This window comes from Lygodium microphyllum, chromosome 20 (assembly GCF_053477565.2).
Source record: "Lygodium microphyllum isolate KBCC chromosome 20, Lygodium_microphyllum_v1.1.10, whole genome shotgun sequence".
NCBI classification, from domain to species: Eukaryota; Viridiplantae; Streptophyta; class Polypodiopsida; order Schizaeales; family Lygodiaceae; genus Lygodium; species Lygodium microphyllum.
The window spans coordinates 76,822,513-76,843,960 of NC_141154.1; the positions used below are offsets into that span (position 1 = coordinate 76,822,513).

Sequence of the window (21,448 nt, forward strand, 5' to 3'; positions counted from 1 at the left end):
CTTTAGTTTTCAAGTTGTTAAAAGATAATCAATTGTACGCTAATCCAAAAAAGAGTGAATTCTTTCAGACAGAAATTGAATATCTAGGTCATATTGTTTCATCAGAAGGTATTAAGGTTGACCCTAAAAAGATAGAAGCAATTTTAAATTGACCCATACCCAAAAATGTGCATGAGTTACGTTCTTTTCTAGGTCTTGCTAGTTTTTACAGAAAGTTTGTGCGAAATTTCTCATTACTTGCATTACCTTTGACTAAACTTTTAAAGAAGGGTATTGTTTATAACTGGACTGATAATCAATAAAAATCTTTTGATTTATTGAAACATGCATTAATACATGCTCCTGTATTACAACTACCTGATTTCAATAGACCATTCTTTTTAGTAGTTACTAATGCTAGTGGATCTGGCATAGGAGCCGTCCTTATGCAAGATAATCATCCCATAGCCTACTCTAGCTGTAAACTGAAACCATCTGAACTTAAATACTCTACCTATGATAAAGAATTGCTAGCTGTAGTACAAGCCTTACGTCAATGGAAACATTACTTAAAGGGTTCTGAATTTATGATCGAAACTGACCAACAAAGCATTAGACATCTCCTTAGTCAACCCCAAATATCTGACCGACATATTAAATGGGTAGCTTTCATTCAGAGTTTTCATCCCCTTATACAATAACAACCAGGAAAAGAGAATGTTGTAGCCGACGCTTTGAGTAGAAGACCGACAATTCATAATATTTCTGTGATATCGTTTGATTCCCTTATCCCTATGAAAGATACTTATAATCAGGATCTTACTTTTCAATCAAATTGGAATAAATTAGTTGCAAATAATTGGATTCCTATTGATTCACTGTCTTACGATAATGGATTCATGTTTTATGAAAAGAGATTATGTGTTACAGTTCCATTTAGATATTTTGTTTTGAATGAGATTCATTGTCCTCCATATCAAGGTCATAGAGGTATTATATCTACTTTGCGTACATTGCTGAAGATTTTTATTGGCCACATATGGACACTAATGTATCTAGCTTTGTTTCTGAATGTTTAGTTTGTTAATGAGTTAAAAAACACCATGGTAAACAATATGGTTTACTAATGCCCTTATCTATTCCATCACGACCATGGGAACAAATTTCTATGGATTTTATCACTAGTTTACCTAACACTAAAGCTAACTATGATATGATTTGGACTATTGTCGACAGGTTTAGTAAACAAGCATATTTTATTCCATGCAAGAAAACTTTAACTGCATCTCAAGCAGCTCAATTGTTTTTGAAAACTGTGTTTACTAATCATGGTTTACCAAAAGTTATTATTTCTGATCGTGATTCTAGATTTTGTAATAATTTTTGGATTACTTTGTTTTCTAACTTAGGAACAAAGATTGATTTTTCATCTGCATTTCATCCTGAAACTAATGGTCAAACAGAAGCTACTAACAGTACTATTTTAGATCTTTTACGTGCTTACACTATTTCAAAACCACACACATAGGATACATATCTACATTTACTTCAGTTTACGTATAACAATACACCGCATACAGCTACAAAGAAAGTACCATTTGAAGTTATTTATGGATATAGATTGCCTATACCTATTGCATCATTATCAAATAAAATTCAGACTGCTGATGATATTGCTAACATGCATGCTACTATTTTGGATGAAGTTAAATATATGATTGCCAAAGCCCAGCAATCATATACAAAACAAGCAAATAAGAAAAGACAAGCTATGACTTTCAAAGTTAATGACTATGTTTGGTTACACATATAAAAATGTAGATTACAAAGTGTAGATAAACATCCAGTAGTGAAATTAGCACCTAGATTCTATAGACCATTCAAGATCATACACAAAATCAATGACAATGCATTTAAACTAGAACTACCACCACATTGAAAAATTCACAATACCTTTCATATTAGTTTATTACAACCTTTTAGAGGCCAATTACATGTGCACCCTATCTATGAAAACCCACCTTTGTTAGATGAAGAGACTGAAATCCTTGAACCTGAAGCTATTATAGATACTGACTTTATGACCACTAGAACTGGCCATAGATATTCTAGATATTTGGTCAAGTTTAAAAACCATCATGTTGAAGAGGCCCAATGGATGCACGCTAGAGACTTAAATGCTTTCCCTACTCTGTTAGCTCCATATTGAGCTAATAGCAATTGAGGACAATTGCTATTCCACCCCGGGGGTATGATGCCAGGAGGCATATTACACGGTGGATTCCGTGAGGTTTTACGGTGGATTCCGTAAACTTTTATTACCGGGGCTCATACACAAAGTGGATTCTTTGTGCGAGAAGTCGATGGGGACGCCTATCCTTTTCGGGCGTTTTGTTAATTTTATGTGTACATGGGTGACTCCATAGCGGGTGATTCTGCAAAATATATATTTAATTAATAAACGTTTATGAGTTTAGAGTACGCACTCATGATAAATTAAGGTTAGGATTGATTTCTAACCAATTAATTTATTTATATAGTTGAAGACTGCTAGGTATTCACTTTTGTTGGTTTAATTGTATTATTTTACTAATGATTGTGAATGCTTCAATTGATGTATAGAGATAGCAGGAGTGACGGTGGAAAGCATTGGAGGATAGCGTGTATTCAAATTATCGACAACATTTTGATGGGCGCATACCTTAGGCATGGCGTCTATATTTTGTCGTGTCTATTTATCAAGGCGTTTGATATTTATTTATTATTTTTGTATGCGCATGGGCGCATGATTTAGATATTTGTATTTGGACATTGTATTTGGGTACGCCTGACTTCTTGGGCACCCATTAGCTTTATTTCTATTTGGCACAAAAGCAAACTCAAAAGCCAAAAGCGTGCTATTTTGTAATTTGGGCTATTATTTGAGCTTGAAGATGATTAATACATAAAATACATGCTTTGTGGAGCGCTCACATAAGGCATGGGGGGAGATTGCACCCAATTGGTCTCTTGTTCATGTCGTGCAAGCTTTCTACATGGATTTGTGTGCAAAAAGTAGAGTTCTTTTGTTCTTGGGGACCTTCTGATGCTCACTACGTCCGCTTATGGCATTTGATCTGTACACCAATATGAGATAGAATACACATGCGCCAAGAAATCTTCTTACTTCTGAAACATTTGTGCATTTTTCTTGCATTCTGCTGATGGCATCTATCTTGATTGGTGAAGGTTTGCATCCATAGGGGCCACATAGATGACCGATCACTAGGACTTCTTCTACTCCAAAAATCGACTTAGCTCTAGAAAGGGTAAGATATACCTCTTCTAGCCTTGTTAAAATCCTGTCACAATCATGAATATGGTTAACTACAAATGTCCTGCAATCATCTTCATCAAGCTCCTCATTCTTTTCATTGCCTTCACATCCCTTAATAGGTACATCATCAAGAAATGGAAGAGTAAGTTGTGGAATAAAGTCCCTTAAAACTTTGTGCATGGCATTCATCATATGGGCTACGGAGTTTGTTGCACCTTGTGGTAGAGTGCATATGCGGACCAATCCAAGAGGTGTCTTCATTGTGGTAATGTCTCGACTTTCTAATGAAAGCTGAAATTGGCCATATCTTGAATATAGGTCGCTCATAGAATAAATTGCTCTACTAGCAAAAGCTTCAGTAAACAATTGGATGCAAACCAAAATTTCAGATTGTGACACGATTAATAGGCTGTAGATCTTGAATGAATTGTAAAGATTCATTTTTCTTGGGCACAGTAAACCATCGGTTTGAGTAAGGTGCTGAAGAAGGTTCTAAAATCTTCATTCTGATCTTCTCATTCAGAAGTTCCAATAATTTGGGCAAATGTGCCCTTGGAACAGGAATAGGCTTGAGGTTCCAAGGCACATGTGGGACCTAAAAATGACCATAGGAGCCACAATATTTGGATCCACCCAACCTATTTCACTTGACTGAAATGCAAAAGCTTTTCCATGTTTCATTAGCATTTGCATAAAAGAGTGTTTTTCAACCGGCGAAAGGAAAGAATTTTCACCTATTTTAAGCTCTTTTATACTTTCAGATGTGAAGTTGTGACCAATGTTGGAAGGATCACGAAGACTTGGCCGATTTGCTACCCTATTAGCCAGCCCTTCAATTTCAAGAGGTAGTGGGACTGCCACAGACTTGACTTTCTTATCCACCGTGTTGTATTTTGTCTCCACTTGTGCTTTAGCCTTGTTGAGTAAACCAATGTCTTCCTACTCAACAAATTTTTGAATTGTTTGATAAAAATCCAATGTACATACTTCTATGGATTGATTTTTAGCCTGATTTTCTATATGAGCAGCTGCATATATTTCAACCAATGTGTCAGTAGTAATCAATCTAAAAAAAATACCCGAAATATCTTCATTTTCAGCCATCATGTCATAAGTTTTTAGCTCCCTTTTTACATGACATAAGTATTTTCTTTCAACTTTAGTCATGGCTGGAAGAGACTTATAACAACCCATACTATTGGCTGTATATACATACAGATTTGCTAGAGACACAGTTTCTGTAGCATAAGGAGTTCAATCTTTTTACATGACGCACTGCCATAGCCTCCTTTTATAGCAGTACAACTCTAAAACCCTTGAATTCTCGGGCATTAGGAGGCACATGATAATTACGGAGTCGATCTCTGTTTCGATGATGGTTAATACACACAGTAAAAAATTGGACATCTTGTTCATTATCCTTGCTTCGGATTCAAGCAAAGGAAGAACCATCATCAAGAGCTTTTGTTTCCAATGGGCTTAAAAAATGTAAGATTGCCCAAGAATGATAGGATAACTACAAGAGTCTTGAATAAAAAAGTGAAAATTGTCTTTTATGTCTCAAATAGTTACCTGCACATTAGGACATGCAGCATATAACTCTCCAAAAGAGTTGTTTGCAGCTCTCATTTACGAACCTGGATCAACATCTATGGGCCATCCGTCACTTTCATAGAGACTCCTTGCCATGACGTTTATCTCCGAGCCATGGTCTAAGAGTGCAATACATGGTGTTTCTTTTTCTCCAATTTTGATGACTGTCTCCGTTGTTGCTCTTGCCCAATGCGTACGGAAGTAGTGGCTGCTTGGAATGAACCGAGCCTCTTTCTCCTCATGCATATGTTGTAGACAGTCTTCTTTTTGAGAGGTGGGCTACCCAACTGGTTAAGATCAGCCGACCATTACATTTTTAGCTTTCACTTCTTTAATTTTTGTATTCATGCTTTCTTTATCTTCAGCTTCAATTGCTGCAATTAATTCTTTAACTACTTCAAGATGAATTCCTTGTGAAGTTAGCTTCTCTTCATCCTATATAAAAACTCGAAGAACTTACAAAAAAGCATGCACTGTTTCTTCAGCTTCATCACCAACATATTGTTTTTTCCTTTTGATTATATTAATAATTATATCATGGAATTCACGTTTGGCAATTCCAAGAATTTCGCCCAAGGTGAATTCAATTTTGCTTCCTAGAATTCGTTTTTCTAGGACTCCTTTGAGATCGGTTGCAGATTCTACATCAAGTTGCAATTTGTAACCTGGCTGCTTGCCTTTCTTCTTTCCTTCAATCTTCTTTATTTATGGTGCATCTTCCATCTCTTGATCTGGGGTTATATTTTCAGCAAGCTTTGGTTGTTCAGGTGTTCTTCTAGTTACCCGTTTTGGAGAGCCAGAAGAGAAAGGCCCTGGTTCATCTTCTCTTCTTCTCTTTTCTTCAATCAAGACGTTTTTATGATTGACGTCAGCCAAAGTGTGACAATTAGTTAAATGTGAAAGCCACAACATCTTAGCCTTGAACCAAGCAACTTTTTACTTTTTGGTCATGTTTTGCAAGGTACTCTTTATCAACACATCTCATGATGTATAACAAGTTTCTAACCAAATTTGATTAGCTTCAAAAACTTGTGAGTATTATTCATCTAATTCATACTTTAAAACAAATGTTTCATTTCGCTTTGATATGGTTAAAAATAAATTTAATTCAAAAAGATGAATATCGTACGTTAAAAAAGACATGTTGAGAAAGGGGTGCTTCCCTCCTTTGAATGTGAGGAGTACCACCCTCCATAGAAAAATGTATAGTAAATACTATAGAAGAGGGTTCTCTATGAATAATAAAAGAATGATTGACCATTTGGTGTGCTTGCTGCTGGTTAAAAGAGAATAAGAGAGGGAGCATTGGCATCAAGAGGAGAAACATCAAAGAGGAGGAATCCTTTTTCACTTCTACCACTCAATAAACATACCCAACTTCAAACAAGTTAGGTGAAGGTAGTATCCCTATTACTTTAAATGGAATTAGGGAAGACTAGGAGAATGACTTCTTGTATCTTATTACCACTTCACCACGAGGTGCATGTGTGGATGGGGCTACCCAAAGGTGCATGATTCCACCCAACTAGGTCTCTTAAGAGCCGCACCTATTCTCTACCCAAGTAATAGGGTCTACTTGCCTATTCCTCATGTTGTGTATCATCAGGTACCTTTGGGTAGATAGTCAGAGAAGGGGCTCACAAGTCATCATAGATGCTCATAAGGACGATTTAAAGAAGAACGAGATTGTGACTTACATACCCATGGAAAAATATTTACAAGAGATTATTAAATACAATGATGAGGTTCTGATTCTGCAGTCCCCCTTCTCTATGCCTAATTCCTCTCCCTTCCGCAAGGACCCAATGAAAAAGAAAGGAGAATTACCAATACCCACTTCGAATACTCAAAAATTATTTGATGTTGAGAATGCCTACACACTAGCCATAAGGCACTCCTTGTAAGGCAGTGCTTGTGATGTGTTCCTAGGAACGCTGCAGCCCACCATCCTTTCTTCACTTTCGACTGGTAAAGCATCCAAGAGTGGAGAGGATCGTCGAGACATGGTGACAGACGTGATTTTGCAAGCCGTGTCGCAGATCGCCGCTCATCGGCTTGCTCTCTATGCATCCTTGCCCCATCTCCAGGTCAGTTTCACCACTACCAGGAAAGAAAATGAAAAAAACCACGTCAACAGTGTTGTTTTGCATCGTGCAAAGATCAAAGGTAGCTCGCCACCACCGATGCAAGCCTTGATTGCTGTGCCGTCTAATCCAAAGAGCCTGAAATTGAAGCATGATTACATCAGTCATCCAGGTGACAGTACATTGCAATGCTGCTGCATTTTTGATGAGCAACACTTTAATGGCAAATGCCTTTTACCTGAGAAAAGAGCTTTGGAAGAACATCCACTTCCAGCTTGACAATGGGATTCTTTCGCAGAGATGCCTAAACGCTTTGCTGGCTGCTTATTCTTAAGAATTCCATGACCATGGGGTTGATGTAGAAATGCCAAGGTATGTATCAAGTTAGTTCTTTCTGTTAAACTTTCTGTTTATCAAACAAAGTCCTTCATAACGAAGTCGCAACATTGAGAGATATAAAATATCGTGAAGCTACCCTTGCTTGATTCGCAGGAAGTAGGGGGATCTCAATAAGGCAATGTTATGGAAAAGTAGATGTCTAATGGGAAGGGTCACTCCCTTAGTATGCTCAGAAAGAATATGCCTACTTAATCTAGCTTCTACTTGACCTGGCTACAACAATGCCAACAGTTTTGCTAGAAGTCAATCTTTAAGTCAAGATTGCAAGACTTTGTACACAGAGCCAAGGGTGATCAGACGGCCTAGTGATTTTTTTTGTTTTTTTTTTTTGGGGGGGGGGGAGTGGCTAGCATTATAGCATGGTACATTTTTACAACTACTTGTAGATAGGCCATAGATTATAAGACCAATTCTTCTTTATAAACTTTTTGCAGCATGGAAAATGATTATTCATACCTCCAAAGGTTGATGAAATAGGCTCTGTTTAACCACTACAATCAAGGAGAGCACTAATCTCAACTTATAATGCATTAATCCCTATTTTATTCTCCTTAAAACAGCCCCAAAAAGCATTAATTGCAGAATACAAAAAATAAATGGCTTTATCTTTGGATAGGCAGTCAAATGCACCAAAATCCTTTCTAAATAGGGCCACTTGTGTTGAGAAACCCTTCACCTTTCACCTGCATTTGTGTTTCTGCATTTTGTGTTTAGGGTTTGCAATCCCAAAAAAGGGCGCCATCCTAGACTGACTGTGCCTATTTATAGGCCACTCTCTCATTCATTTCTCATAGTTGATTCATTCAGTCCGTCATCTCTTCTCTTTAGCCTCTCCACTACCGTCACACCCCTTTAGGAGGACATTGTGGTTCGTGGTTCGTGACTGTCTTCATCATCTTCCTTGTGCTATGGCACCCTTATTTCCTTCTATCACATTTACTCCATGATTTAGATCTTCATCATTCCATTCATTAGAGTTTCTTTTCTCTTCTCTTCTCTTCTCCACGTTTGTTGAGTTCACTTTGCATTCCTCCCCACAAATCCTACTGTCTTGCTGGTACGTCATCTTTTGACATGGTATCAGAGTTGGATCTGCTCTAACAACGGCAAAGATCCTTCACTCCATTGGAGGCAGACTGGTGGCGGGTTTGACTGAAACCAGCATTTCTTCCGTGGATGGGTGGTAAATCTCTGATTACAACTCATTTACAACAGAAAACAATTAATGTAAATTTGAAAATAGAAATTTACCTATTGATATTGGATAATGCACACCCGATTGGCTACAAAATTGGCGCCCCTTTCGGTATTTCTTTAGCTTAATTGAAGAAGAAGTTTATTTACAATGGGATGCTCTCGATCCCCTTCGCATTATCTATAATTAAATATTAATTTTCAATCTTTAAATACTGAAAATTAATCTAATAATTATTTTGGTGCCTTGAAAAATAATCCAATTGGCCGATAATTAAATTGGCTAGGCAACTTCCATTCCTGAGTGTCTCTGCACCATCTTTGACTATCAGATTGACATTAGGTACCATTAAACGCTACTTCTCTAGTGTCATACCAACTGACACTTATGGTTAAATGAATAACCTAGGCCAACAATTGGCACCAGATATCACTAAGTAATTGTATGGCATAACTTATAACAACTTTTGCCTTTGACATCCCGTGATTTCTTTGGATCCCAGGCTCGTAAATTTACTTTAACCCCAGTTACACCTCACATGTGTAACATTTACTTAATCATGTGATTAAAAATTAATCCACATGTTAAGTGAGGTTTCAAAAATACATGTTTTCATGATATCGGCATCCACTTCTCTTCTTTTGCTACTGTGTTTTACTGCTACATTCTATTGCGGTCTTTTACTGCGCCGTTCTACTATTGTGTTCTACTACGACATTTTACTGTGGTGTTCTACTGCTGCATTTTATTGCAACATTTTACTGCTGTGTTTTACTGCTATGCTTTGGGAAATATCCTTTTTTTCCCTCTCACCCTCCCTTATTCAGTTTACCACAACGGTACCATGGCGTCTCCATTGACAGATTGCCCTTCTACTAGGTGCTCCTACTGTGGCACGAATGGTCATCCCACCAAAGATTGTCGCCATCAATCTTTGCTCCCCACCCCTACGGAGTATATGCGTTTTCCACCATGCACTCCTTGTGTCACCTCTCCTTTCTGGGCCATAGAGATCGTTCTATATCGGCTATCAGAGTATTATGCTCAAGGCAATAAGCCGCACCCAATGCGCACTAAGTCCTTTCGAGCATACGGAGGCTCTAAGACCTTACAAGGTGATAAGCCCTTCTGGAGACCACCCCACTGCACGGAGGTTTTCCCCACCCACTTCTGGGTACAATGGCTTCCATAGCCCACATATCCTTCCCCACCCTCTTCTACTCAGGTTCGAGAGGCCACTTCTAGGTGTTTTCCAACTGCTTTTTCCGAGCCCTAGATATCTTCTTCGGTACGACCAGCGGCACTTCCTTTGTCATCAGTTGCTTTGTAGTCCGTGAACCATGAGTGGTTGGATTCCCTTTCTCTCTCAGACTGGGATTCAGAAGGGGATTTTCTTACTTCGCCCCTCAGAGGGGGACTTCTAGTTCTTCTTCGGTTTTAGAGGGGGATTCTACTTCTACTCCTTCCGATTTAGAGAGGGACCCTATGTGCCATGAAGTTCTTTATACACCACCACCTTTCACTTTCGAGGAGTGGCTCTCCTTTGAGCACTCATTTCCTTTACTCATACCCAGGATCTAGAGGGTCTATCTAGATCGGGGCCCTTGGGTCTTCAGCAACGACTTGGTGGCTAGGTCTTCGTATTCCTTCCAGCATGGAGTCACGGAGCTAGTGGCTTCTCTCTTGAGGTTGACTTTCGGGTTCTACAGCTTATCCAGTCTTCTGACTATCTTCAAAGGTCCCCTTTCAGGTGGTATTCTCAAATTACAGGGTGGATCTTCTTCATCCCTTGGTCAATATGGAGCCAACTCCCGAGATCGAGTACGGGCATATCCTTATGATTCTCGGCACCACAAAAAGTCCAACATTCCTCCTATGCATTGTATGTTTTCATCATCTTTGTACTAGGGCTCTTGGGCAAGTGAACAATTTCCCTTCGAGGGACACTATCCAAGTGGCACGTGTTGCATGAGCATTCTTCAGCATGTAGCATTGCATCTCCACCTCACTCTTCTCTTGTTCCCCTTTTTGGGCCTGAGAGGGGGTGTTGGGAAACCCTTCACCCTTCACCTGCAATTTGTGTTTTTGCGTTTCTACGTTTTGCGTTTAGGGTTTGCAGCCCCAAAAAGGGGCACGATCGTAAACTGACTGTGCCTATTTATAGGCCACTCTCTCATTCATTCCTCATGGCTGATTCATTCAGTCTGTCACCTCTTCTCTTTAACCTATCCACTACCCTCACACCCCTTTAGGAGGACATTGTGGTTCGTGGTTGTCTTCATCTTCCTTGTGCTACAGCACCCTTGTTCCCTTGTATCACATTCACTCCATGATTCAAATCTTTATCATTCCATTCATTAGAGTTTCTTCTCTCTTCTCTTCTCTTCTCTTCTCCATGTTTGTCGAGTTCACTCTGTGTTCCTCTCCACAAACCCTACTATCTCGTTGGTACGTCATCTTTTGACAACTTGTGGGCATCTTATATATCCCCGATTAACTCATCACTCGAGCCTTTGACCATTAGCCTTCTACCCGCAGACTGGTGCCCATACCCTATCTGGAACTGTTGCTGATCATTATTCAATTGTTGCCATTATACAACCCATTGCTGCCCGCCAGAAGCTACCTAACCTGTGTCATCATCTAGAGCTCCTAACTGTTGTTGCCATCACTTGTTGTCTGCTGTTGTCATCTCCTCGACTGTTGCCAGGCTTCATTTCGAAGTCCTTGCTGATGCGTTTATAGTTTGCACAGGCCGCCTAGCTGATGTTGTCACACGTGCTATTCGACCTAATGACATCATCATCATGATCCGTACAACTGCGTTTTTGAGCCACCTACCTGTGTTTTGCTGCAACCTACACTTTTGACATTGAGTTGACTATGGAGGACTGCATTTTGTACCCTCTGTTGCATTGACGATATCATTCTGTCAACAGATTAGTCAGCTCATGAGTGAGTCTGTGCATGTATTATGGGTTGGGCACATTATTGTGTATTTCTTTTTGTGGTCGCTTAATTTATTGGGGCCTGATTTATGACAGATTGAGCATCTTAGCCGGCAGAATTGCATATTTTATTATTATTTGTGCTGGGCGACTGTTTAATGGTTTGGCCTATTATTGCTTGGCTCTCTCCTCCATAATCATTCATTCACATGTACGTCTTCCAAAGCAGGTCTTGTTGGAGGGAGGGAGCCACTGCCAATGCCAGTCCCAGTGCCCACATTAGCCGGTGACTCATTGTTGTACATGACTGTCTCGTGTCTTGGTATATGGATTCCATTTCTTAAGCATATCTCTAAGTTCTCCCTCTGTAGTGTTATTTTGTTCTCTTTTATCTTTTCTCGTGTTGTGCAGTCTATTACAATAGTTTTTTGCGCTTCCATTGCTACACTCACTTCTAACATGGTATTAGATATCCATGTTACAATGTGGAGTGCTTTTCTTTGTTGTTGCAAGTTTGTCAAACTGCTGATTATGATCTTCCTTGATTGTTGCTGTCTAGGTGATGTGATCTTGGAGCAAAACAGCTTGTTTCTCTTGCTCTGCAGCCTGTGTTTAGTACTCAGTTGTTTGTGTTTGTATTTTTTGCACTATTCATTGCTTGGTACACTTAATTCTCTTACTATTTGCATTTTGTTGTACATCAGCTGCATTTTCAATTTTTCTGTCAATTGCCAGTTGGATGACTGACTTATAAGGCTTTGTTGGATGTTTTTGAGTAGATTTTCCTATAGTCCACAATCATTTTGTGATCAACTGTTTTTACAATGCGTAAGAACTCATGTCAAGTGCAATTTTTGTGCTGTATTATGACTGTACTCTCTCCGTGATTCTCTTGTTTTCTTTATCTTCTCCTCTTATCCTCTCCAAATGGCACCTTCCTACTGATAAACGTCATGTTTCTGACTATCTCATGTGGAGTGTTGTCATGAAAGCATGGTTTGTGCAAAAGTGATTACAATATGTGGTTTTAGGAGCTATTTAGTCGTCCCAACCTCCCACTCTTTTAAGTTGATTGGGACTAAGATAACCATGAGGAAGCTATGCTTATATGGAAATATGATGATACCCGTGCATATTTCACTATTCTATAATGTATTTCTAAAGAGGTGATGTCAGCAGTCAACTATAGAACGGCTTCAGCGGCATGGGAGAAGATTTAGATGTTGTACGAGGCTCCATCGACTATGCATGGAGTGACCCTCTATGGACAACTCCAATAGATGAAGTTTGAGCCAAAATATACTGTTTGTCTTTCTTGCTTCGGTGTTGAAGATGTTGGCGATGGCTGGAAGATGCCAAACGCAGCCTGGAGGAAGGCGCCAAACAGTGGGCAACAGCTTGGAGGAAGGCGCTAAACAGTGGGCAACAGCTTGGAGGAAGGCGCTAGGGCACTGCAAGGGCTGATGGAGAGGTGGCAGCAATCTCGAAGGCTGAACAGCCACGTAGAGGTAGACCAATGGCTGAAATCTGCACTCAAGGGTGTGAAAACTGTATAGATGGGAATGAGGCTGAATGGGGGCAGCCTATCTATTAATAGATGTTGAAGGGTGCCCTAAAGAATTAGGGTTTTTGGGGGACCATTGAAACTCTCTTGTACGGCTCCCCTTTTTGGGTTTTTCATTAATTAAGTGTGTTTTGGGGCTGTTTTAAGAATGCTAATCAGCTGAAAAGCATGTTTTAGCTCAACACCCCATGGTAGAAAACTCCGCAAGAAGTCGTTGATACATAGCCAATTTCACTTTCAAGTCATCTTGGTTAGTGATTTTAAAGTTTTGAAGCTCATAGTCTAGTTTATATTATAGTTCCTATCTTGAGCCGCATAGTCGTCAATCAACTGTGTTCAACGCTCTGATGCGAAATCAAAATGTTGAAGCTGAGAATGAAACTTAGGCAATAAACGCTACATCAGTTTGATAATAGTGGAGGCATTTCTAGCCTTCCACGAGCGGATGATCTCATATGGAATAAGTGTGGGATTAGGTTGGGTTCCAACCTTTGCAGAATATCCCATAGGTTATGGGAGTTAGGAATATCTCATTAGATTGGACCAAGTAGTAAAGTTAGACATGTTAAAACGAGTCTTGTTAGTAAAGGCATGTTTGACTAACGAGGAAGAAGAACCATGAGGTGTTTGATAGGGGGAATAAGGAGGTGGTGGAGGGGGATAAGTAGGAGGGAGAGGAGTAGGCAAAAATAGGTTGGAGGTGTCCAATTGGTATTGATTGATGCGGAGACACTGGAACATGATTGTTTCCATAGGGTGTTAGTGGAGGTGGAGACACGAGGACATGCAGGCCTTGTCCAAATGGTGGCTAGGGCACAAAAAAATGACTAGAAGGCCCACTAGATAATGCCATGGTGGCAAATTGTGGAACCAACTGATCCACACTTGGTAATGATTGGGCGTCATTCCCAGATTGTGAAAATCTTGAAAGTGGGGATGGAACGATAAGCCTCCATCATGGGTACACCACCCAGCTGAGGAAAAGATGAGGTCCTAAAGGCTATGTCTAAGGGTGAAGGAACCCTCGGTGTAATGACATATGAGGTGCAGTTAATGGACATGAAAAGGAAGGTGCAACGGAAGTAGAGGGTGGGATGGGTGGAAGATTAAATGGGTTGGTTGATGTAGTTGTTGGAAATGATTTTGGTTCCTTTGGTCCATTAAATGGATTGAATGAAAATGAAGATCGTTCATTCTCCTGAGCCAAATCCATCGAGAAACAAGTAAGAGTGGGCCTCACAACTTGCTCATCTAGATGTTGTGTTTGAAGTCATCTTGCCCTCTTGTTGTTCTTGCTTCTTATGAAGGGCTTTCATATCAAAGGCCTAGGTTCTTTTAGAGAGATCCTAGCTTTGATACCATGTAAAGAAATATCCTAATGTAGAAACACAAATACAATGGTAAGACAAAGCATAAATTGAATTGAACACGGATAGGGTTAGGGTAACTCAGAGACAATGAACTCAGTGAAGAGTTTCAAATGAATGAATCTATATAATACAATACTCATGCAGCGAACACACTATGCAGTGAATGAATACTACACCTCAAACTCTCGTGTTTGGAGGATTGAGGTAGAGGTAATGAGTTGGAGAGTGTGTTGTACTCTGACACATCTTGAAACATAGCAAGGGAGCCTTCGAAGATGTTTGGCAACAACAAATGCAGCAGTATGTGCTGGATCAGTGATAGATAGAGCAATGACGAGAGAGAGAGAGAACTGCAAACACAGCCTACAGATGGTGTAGGACAGCTGGGGCGGCAGCAGAAAGACGAAAACACAGCCTTTTGGTGGGTGTGCAATGGTAGGTGGCAGCAACAAGCACCAAATGTAGATGTAGGCAGTTTGTACGGGTATAGCAGCAGCAAACACAGCTTGTAGACAGGCTGCTAGGCTGAAATGCAGCCTCTCGGAGTGATGGCAGTAGGAATGGTGGGTGTAGAAAGCATTGGATGGGTGAAGTGTTGGGGAGCTTTGGCTGAGATGTCCTTTGTGAATGGGGTGTGGACAGCAAAGTTCTAGCACCTAAAATGTACAAAAGCGAGATTGAAAAGAGTGGGAGGATGGGCTGTCTAATTATAGAAAGCTCGTTCTCTCGAACCGCTCCTAGTTTAAATGAATGGTTAAAATTCATTAATTAACTTGAGTTTTGGGCCTGTTTAAAGAAAGCTAATGGTAATCTAGCTCAACACCTTGGTGGTGGCCTAATCACCCACTGCTTGAGTATCAATTGTGTAATTTTGATGGTTGTTGTATGGACTATGATGAGTCATTATCATTGTATCATTGTATTGTATCAAATCAGCCATGATTTGAGGGAGGGTGTTAGCAGATTAGTCAGCTCATGAGTGAGTTTGTGTATGTATTATGGGTGGGCACATTATTGTGCATTTCTTTTTGTAGTGCTAGTGACCACGTCAGCTGATGACTCATTGTTGTACGTGATTGTCTCATGTCTTGGTATATGGATTCCATTTCATGAGCATATCTCTGAGTTCTCTCTTTGTAGTGTTTTCCTGTGGTTTATTTTCTCTATTCTCTTGTGTTATGCAGTCTATTACAATAGTCTTTTGCACTTCCATTGTTGCACTCACTTTTGACGCATTCGACCTAGTGTACTGCTATTGTTGCATTTATAAATACATCTCGAGTACAACACACTCTTGGAGCTGCTCATGGTGTCTCTAACACTGCTATCAACTTAGCTGATCCTTGGTTCATGAGACATAAGAGCTTGAGGCCCCTAGTGTATCATATTCAGCACATTCATTATTCATTCTTTCATTTGGGTATTCTACATCTTGAGCTCCACATTGTGTTTGCCATACTTTCTGTATTTCTCTACTTATGCCCAAGCATTTTTTAACATGGTATTAGATCTAGGTGCTCATAGTGGGGCAATTGAGCCTCATTTGATATGTTCCATATAGGTGCAAAGGAGCTAGAGAGGGGCCTCCCTTTTGCATCGACGAAGTTTGGAAGATTGAAGTCCTAGAGTAGGGATTGTTATCTAGGTGCATATAGACCTGTTTTAGCATAGAGAGCATCATTTGTCCTCATGGTGTTTTCGTCGAAGGAGGGAAATCCATGGTCCCATATGCTACTGCAAAGGCATTGTTGATAGGCATAGAGAGCTGCTACAACTACTTTCTATTTTCAGGAGTTGGTATGATCGACATTGACATTAGATTCTCTCTAAGACACCTTGGTGGTGGCTTGATCACCCATTGCTTGGGTATCCTTGGTCCATTCTAAGGGTTATTATTGTATGTTGATAAGTCATTGTCATTGTATATAGTATTGTACTGAATCACCCATGATCTGAGAGAGGGTGTTAGGGGATATTGTTAGTTGATGTGTGAGTTTGTGCATGTTCTAGTGGGTTGGGCTTTATTTTCTAGTCATAATGTGGTTGCTAGATTTTGGGTGCCTGTTTTTTGGTTGCTTGGCATTATTTATGTTGGCCGATTGTATTAATGAGGGCTCATTAATGCTGGCTGACCCAATCACATTTATGGCCTATTTATAGGTTGTTGCTCCCTTCTCCAGATCATCTTCAGCATACATCATTATTGTAGGTCTTGTTGGAGAGATGGAGCCAGTGGTAGTGCCCAAACAGCCAATGACTCACTGTTGTTCTAAACTATCTCTTGCTTTGGTATATGGATTGCATTTCCCAAGCATCTCTATTTTGAGTTCTTTTGTAGTGTTCTTCTTTCTTTGCAATGTTTATCTTTTGTCTTGTGTTTGTGCAGTCTATTACAACAAATTCTCACATTTCCATTGTTGCACCCTATTCTGACACCTAGCCGTCGTCTTATGAAGAGAGTCCTTGAACTACGTGTCCAAGGACTTCTTGTCCATGTCAAATTCAATCAACTTGCAGAAGTTCTCAATTGATTCATATCAAAAAATGATTTCGAAAAAATGGATTGAAACTCTATACATGATTAAGACTTGGGGTGTAACCTTGCCCACCTAGTGTACACCTTCGTTGGAGCATGACTTGTATGTATTCTATGCATTGCGCATCGTTGAACAAATACAAATCAAAATAGACCGTCGACTTGGCTAGCTAGGAATTGATGCTAGTCTCATCTCATTTCTTCTTTTCCTTGTTGAAAGGATTTAGATAGAATTGGAGATAGCATATGTGTGGCTATGGGCACCGGTTGGAAATAAGGGGGTTGTGAAGCTTAGTGAGTTACCGTTGACCTCCCTTTAGTTGAGCTTGGAGAGATGTCACAAGGGATGCATCTCCATTGGACATGAAAGAAGGAAATCCTTTGGGAGGACACCCATGCATGTGCTTGGGATTAGAAGTTAATCGGACATTCTCTATGTGTTAAGGGTGGCTTACAATAGGAACCTCACACATAGATGCATTGTGAGAAGACATGATGGGGAGATATGATGATGCTATTGAGAAGAAAGAGTGGTCAGAAGTTAGAAGATCATGTGAGAGAGAGCAATTTATGTGACTTAAAATTGGTGCAAGAGAGGAAAAAGAAAAGTGGAAGATTAGATGATTTCTTGATTGTAGAATTGCTGGATTGTTGTAGAAAAGTGCAGAGGCAAGGTGATTTGGAATATGAACCTTGGGCGGTCTCTGTTGTCTATCTCATGGGCTATGTGGTGATGCCCTTTGATCCATGATCCGAGCTCCCTAAACATTTGAATTGTCATTAAATGCAGTTGTTGCCTCTAGTGTCCTAGACACTAAGTGACACTAGGGTTAGGTTTTCAGTTGGGATTTCCTATGACAAATAAGCCATTTAAGGTTAGTTTTTATTGAAGACACTTTGTGCATCCTTAACACACAAGTATGGCATTATTCATTGTGGTCATTGTGATTGAATATTGTTGTGAATTGATTAATTCTCGCATTATCTTTCATTCTCTATTAATTAATTGCACAATTACTCCACACTTGGTCCAATAGTGGTATGAGAACCACTTACCTCCATCACCATCGCTCACATAACCATTTCCATTGAGCAACACACCTTGGCTGGCTGCCACATGAAGCCATTGCCATCGCGTTAGTGTTTGTTGCCCTAACAAGGGGCTGTTGACAATCACATGTCATTGTGCCACCATTGTTGTCGCCAGTTGCTGCTATTTGGTCTGCCGACAAACAGTTCTCTACCTCAATTGTGCCAAAAACGCTGCAGCTAACTTGCACGCTGCCTGTCTCACGTCCATGCGCTGCCAACCATCTTGCTTGGTGTGCTGACAGCCAATCCATCATGACCGAAAAGGGTGCCTGTTGCCCATGTACTTACCCACACCGCCTATTGCTTACTATCATGTTGCTTTGACCAGCTACCAGTTGCCGTGTCATGTTACTGCCCTAGAACTATGAGACTGACACTGCCTTCTAATTGCCACGTTGATCTTATCATTTGGAGCCTGCCACATTGACATGCCAAAGCTTTATTGTGTTTTTATTCTTAAACAGCCAAAGCCCCTATTTCCACCTCTACCCTTCCCAAGCACAAATTGAGTAAAATATGCCGGTCATTAATTTGGGGCTATTCATCACACGCTTCAATTTCTCTCCAATTTTGTTGGCGAATTTGGGGATTGTCAGGCCAAAGTCATTCAAATTGAGGCAAAATTCAGCATTTGTCACCAGATTGATGAGCACTTCCCGGGTACAAATATCATTTAAAATTCTTCATATTTCCCTACAATTTCCTGATAAAATTTGGGGGCATCCACGACTTTGTTGGATAGTCATAATAGACAAATAAGGAATACTGTATATAAATAGTGGTTCGCAAAGTGGAAGGATTACTCAGAAGAGAGTTCATGGGGGTGTGTAGACACTACTCAAAAAAGGTTTCCCACAAAGAGCCGTGACCATGTGTGTGCCATAGAATATATGTGTACGAGGTTCATGGGTGTAGGACTAATAGCACATGTAAGGAACACATGCAACAAAGGGATTAGGCCATTTAAAATATGGGGCTCTAGCCCTTTAATGTATGTGCACACGGGGCTGAGCCAAGTAAATGGGTGATGTGGTTGGTAAACGCAGACTAGGACTAAGGTACAAAATTAATAAAATAAAGTAATGTTGTGGCTTGGAGGTGAGTGTGCAGCTCACACACTCTTTCTGCTCTCCTCTCGTTTGTTCAATTGCAGAAAGTCTAATTTACAGATCAGACCAACAAGCTGATGTACCTCACCTAACCGAGCGTGTACACTAACACATGCACATACACAAACACTACAATGCTGAAAGCAAAATCTGTAGGTGAAAATGGGCTGACTGTTTTTAGCAGGCTGAAACTGACAAGCTGTCTACACAGAAATGAAGTTACAAATGAAGATATGTAAGCCATGAGGAATGATGGAGTGATCGAATCCACAATTGATGCAAATGAATGATGTTTGCAAAGTTGGCACTTCAGATACAAATTATTGTAGCAGACATTGGCTGTCACTGAGAAAGAGTTCATGACAATGCATGCAGCAGAGTCCAGGGAGCAGGTTTCTGTTTCGCTTCAGTAGGTGTTACTCATTTGCAGCCTTTGCATGGCCAGATTCTCATTTGTGATAGTTTTTCTATCTCTATTAAGGATGGGGTAACACGTATCTTATTCGAGATGGGCAAGGTGGTGCCCATACATCTGAGGTGCTTTATGTGCCAGCCTTGGGATACCATCTACTTTCGGTGCATAAGATTTGTTCCCTTGGTCTCTTGGTTGAGTTTGATGTGGATTCTTTTTGGATTCTTGATGGTCGATCAAGATAGGTCCTTGCTTCAGGTTGAGGAGAATGGAGTCTATAAGTTGCGGTCTTCTTCAGCCCTAATTTCTCTTTTTCTTACCTCTCAGACATAGCCCGAGCTTTGGCATGCTTGGTTTGGCCACCTCAACTATGGCTACCTATGGAAGGCATCTAAGGGACAGCTTGTTTGAGGTTTGTTGGATATTGTGGTGAGCTAGCAGCCATGTGTATCTTGCATCCATGGGAAGCAAACTCGTCATGCTATTCCCAACAAGGTTTCGAGGTAGTCTTCAACACCCTTGGAGCTTGTTTTTATTGATCGTTGTGGACCGATAAGGATAGAGTCCCTTAAAGGGAGCTTGTACTTCATGCTAATTGTGGATGAGTACAGCAGGATGACATGGGGTTATTTCTTGAAGTTGAAGTCGGAGGCTTTCCCCAACTTTATGGATTGGTTGCTCTTTGAGGAGAGCCGATTGGGTCGGAAATTGAAGACCTTAGGATTGGATAAGAGTGAAGAATTTGTTTCTAATGAGCTTGCTCGTTTTTATATAGATCATGGTATCCACCAGGAGTTTGCCAACACAAATACTCCTCAAGAGAATGGCATATTGGAGTGGAAGAATCGTAATGTGATCAAGATGGCCCATACCATGATGGAGCATCGATAGGCTATGGCTACTGCAGTCCACATTGTTAATTGATCCCCTACTTTCGTTGTTGTTGGTATGACCCCTTATGAGGCATATTTTGGGTCTAGCTAGATGTTTCTTATTTCAGGGTTTTTGGGTGTGACGCCTATGTTCACATCCCGAAAACACAGCGTGAAAAATTTGAAGTAGCTTCCAAAAGATAGGTGTTTGTGGGCTATAGCTCGCAGTCTCAAGCTTACCGATTGTATGATCCTGTTAAGCGGGATGTCTACACGAGCCATGATATTTGGTTTGTGGAAGTTTCCGCCTCAAAGGGGGATAAGGAACACCCTGTTCTTGGAGATCACAGTGATAGTTGGGCGCCAGCAATTGTCCCCCTGGAGTTGGTGCCTCTTGAGGACTCTTCTTTGGATGAGGAGCTTAGTTCTTAGCCACCAGACTCCCCGATTGATCCCTAGCAGTTGGCGGATCTTCTAAAGACTTCAGCAGATAGCGAGTGATGAGGAGAGATCCGGTCTCCTCCTCGTTGGGCATGTGACTCTCTTCGTGATGTAGGCATTGAGGGGGTCCTTGAGAAGTGGTAGTTGCAGGATGGCCCGCAGTGTTCTTAGATGAACCAGACACACCACACTGAGCTTGTACACACTAATTACTATTTGATGACTCCTGCCATGCAAGATCGGGAGCCCACCTCAGTGAAGGAGGCTTTACAACATGATCATTGGCAGAGAGCAATGGAGCAGGAGCTGGAGTCGATTGAGAGGAATGACACTCGGTACCTTGTGCCTAAGCCTTCTCCTAAGAAGATCATTGGAGTCAAATGGGTCTTCAAGATAAAGTACCACAATGATGGCATGTTGGACAAGCACAAGGCTTGCCTTGTTGCTAAAGGTTTTGCACAACGCCCATGTTAGCAGAGTATGTCAGTTCATGTGCGAGTCTGAGCATGTATTATGGTTGGGCACTTTATGTAGTTAT

General features: G+C 40.6%; 1 protein-coding gene across 15 annotated transcripts in view; it reads left to right on the forward strand.

Moving 5' to 3' along the window:
* Positions 1–6,702: 6,702 nt before the first annotated feature.
* Positions 6,703–21,448, forward strand: part of LOC148019051 (uncharacterized) — a 55,276-nt gene continuing 40,530 nt past the window's right edge. For 3 of the 15 annotated variants that reach the window (XM_087701623.1, XM_087701622.1, XM_087701624.1), the window contains exon 1: positions 6,708–7,344. Coding sequence is in view for 7 of the 15 variants with exons in the window: in XM_087701613.1 (XP_087557739.1) it covers positions 6,892–6,975 (84 nt within the window). In the remaining 8 variants the exon portion in view is untranslated. Of the gene's footprint in view, positions 7,345–21,448 lie in introns of all 15 variants that reach the window. The other 12 variants (XM_087701613.1, XM_087701615.1, XM_087701618.1 and 9 more) reach the window with 10 other exon arrangements.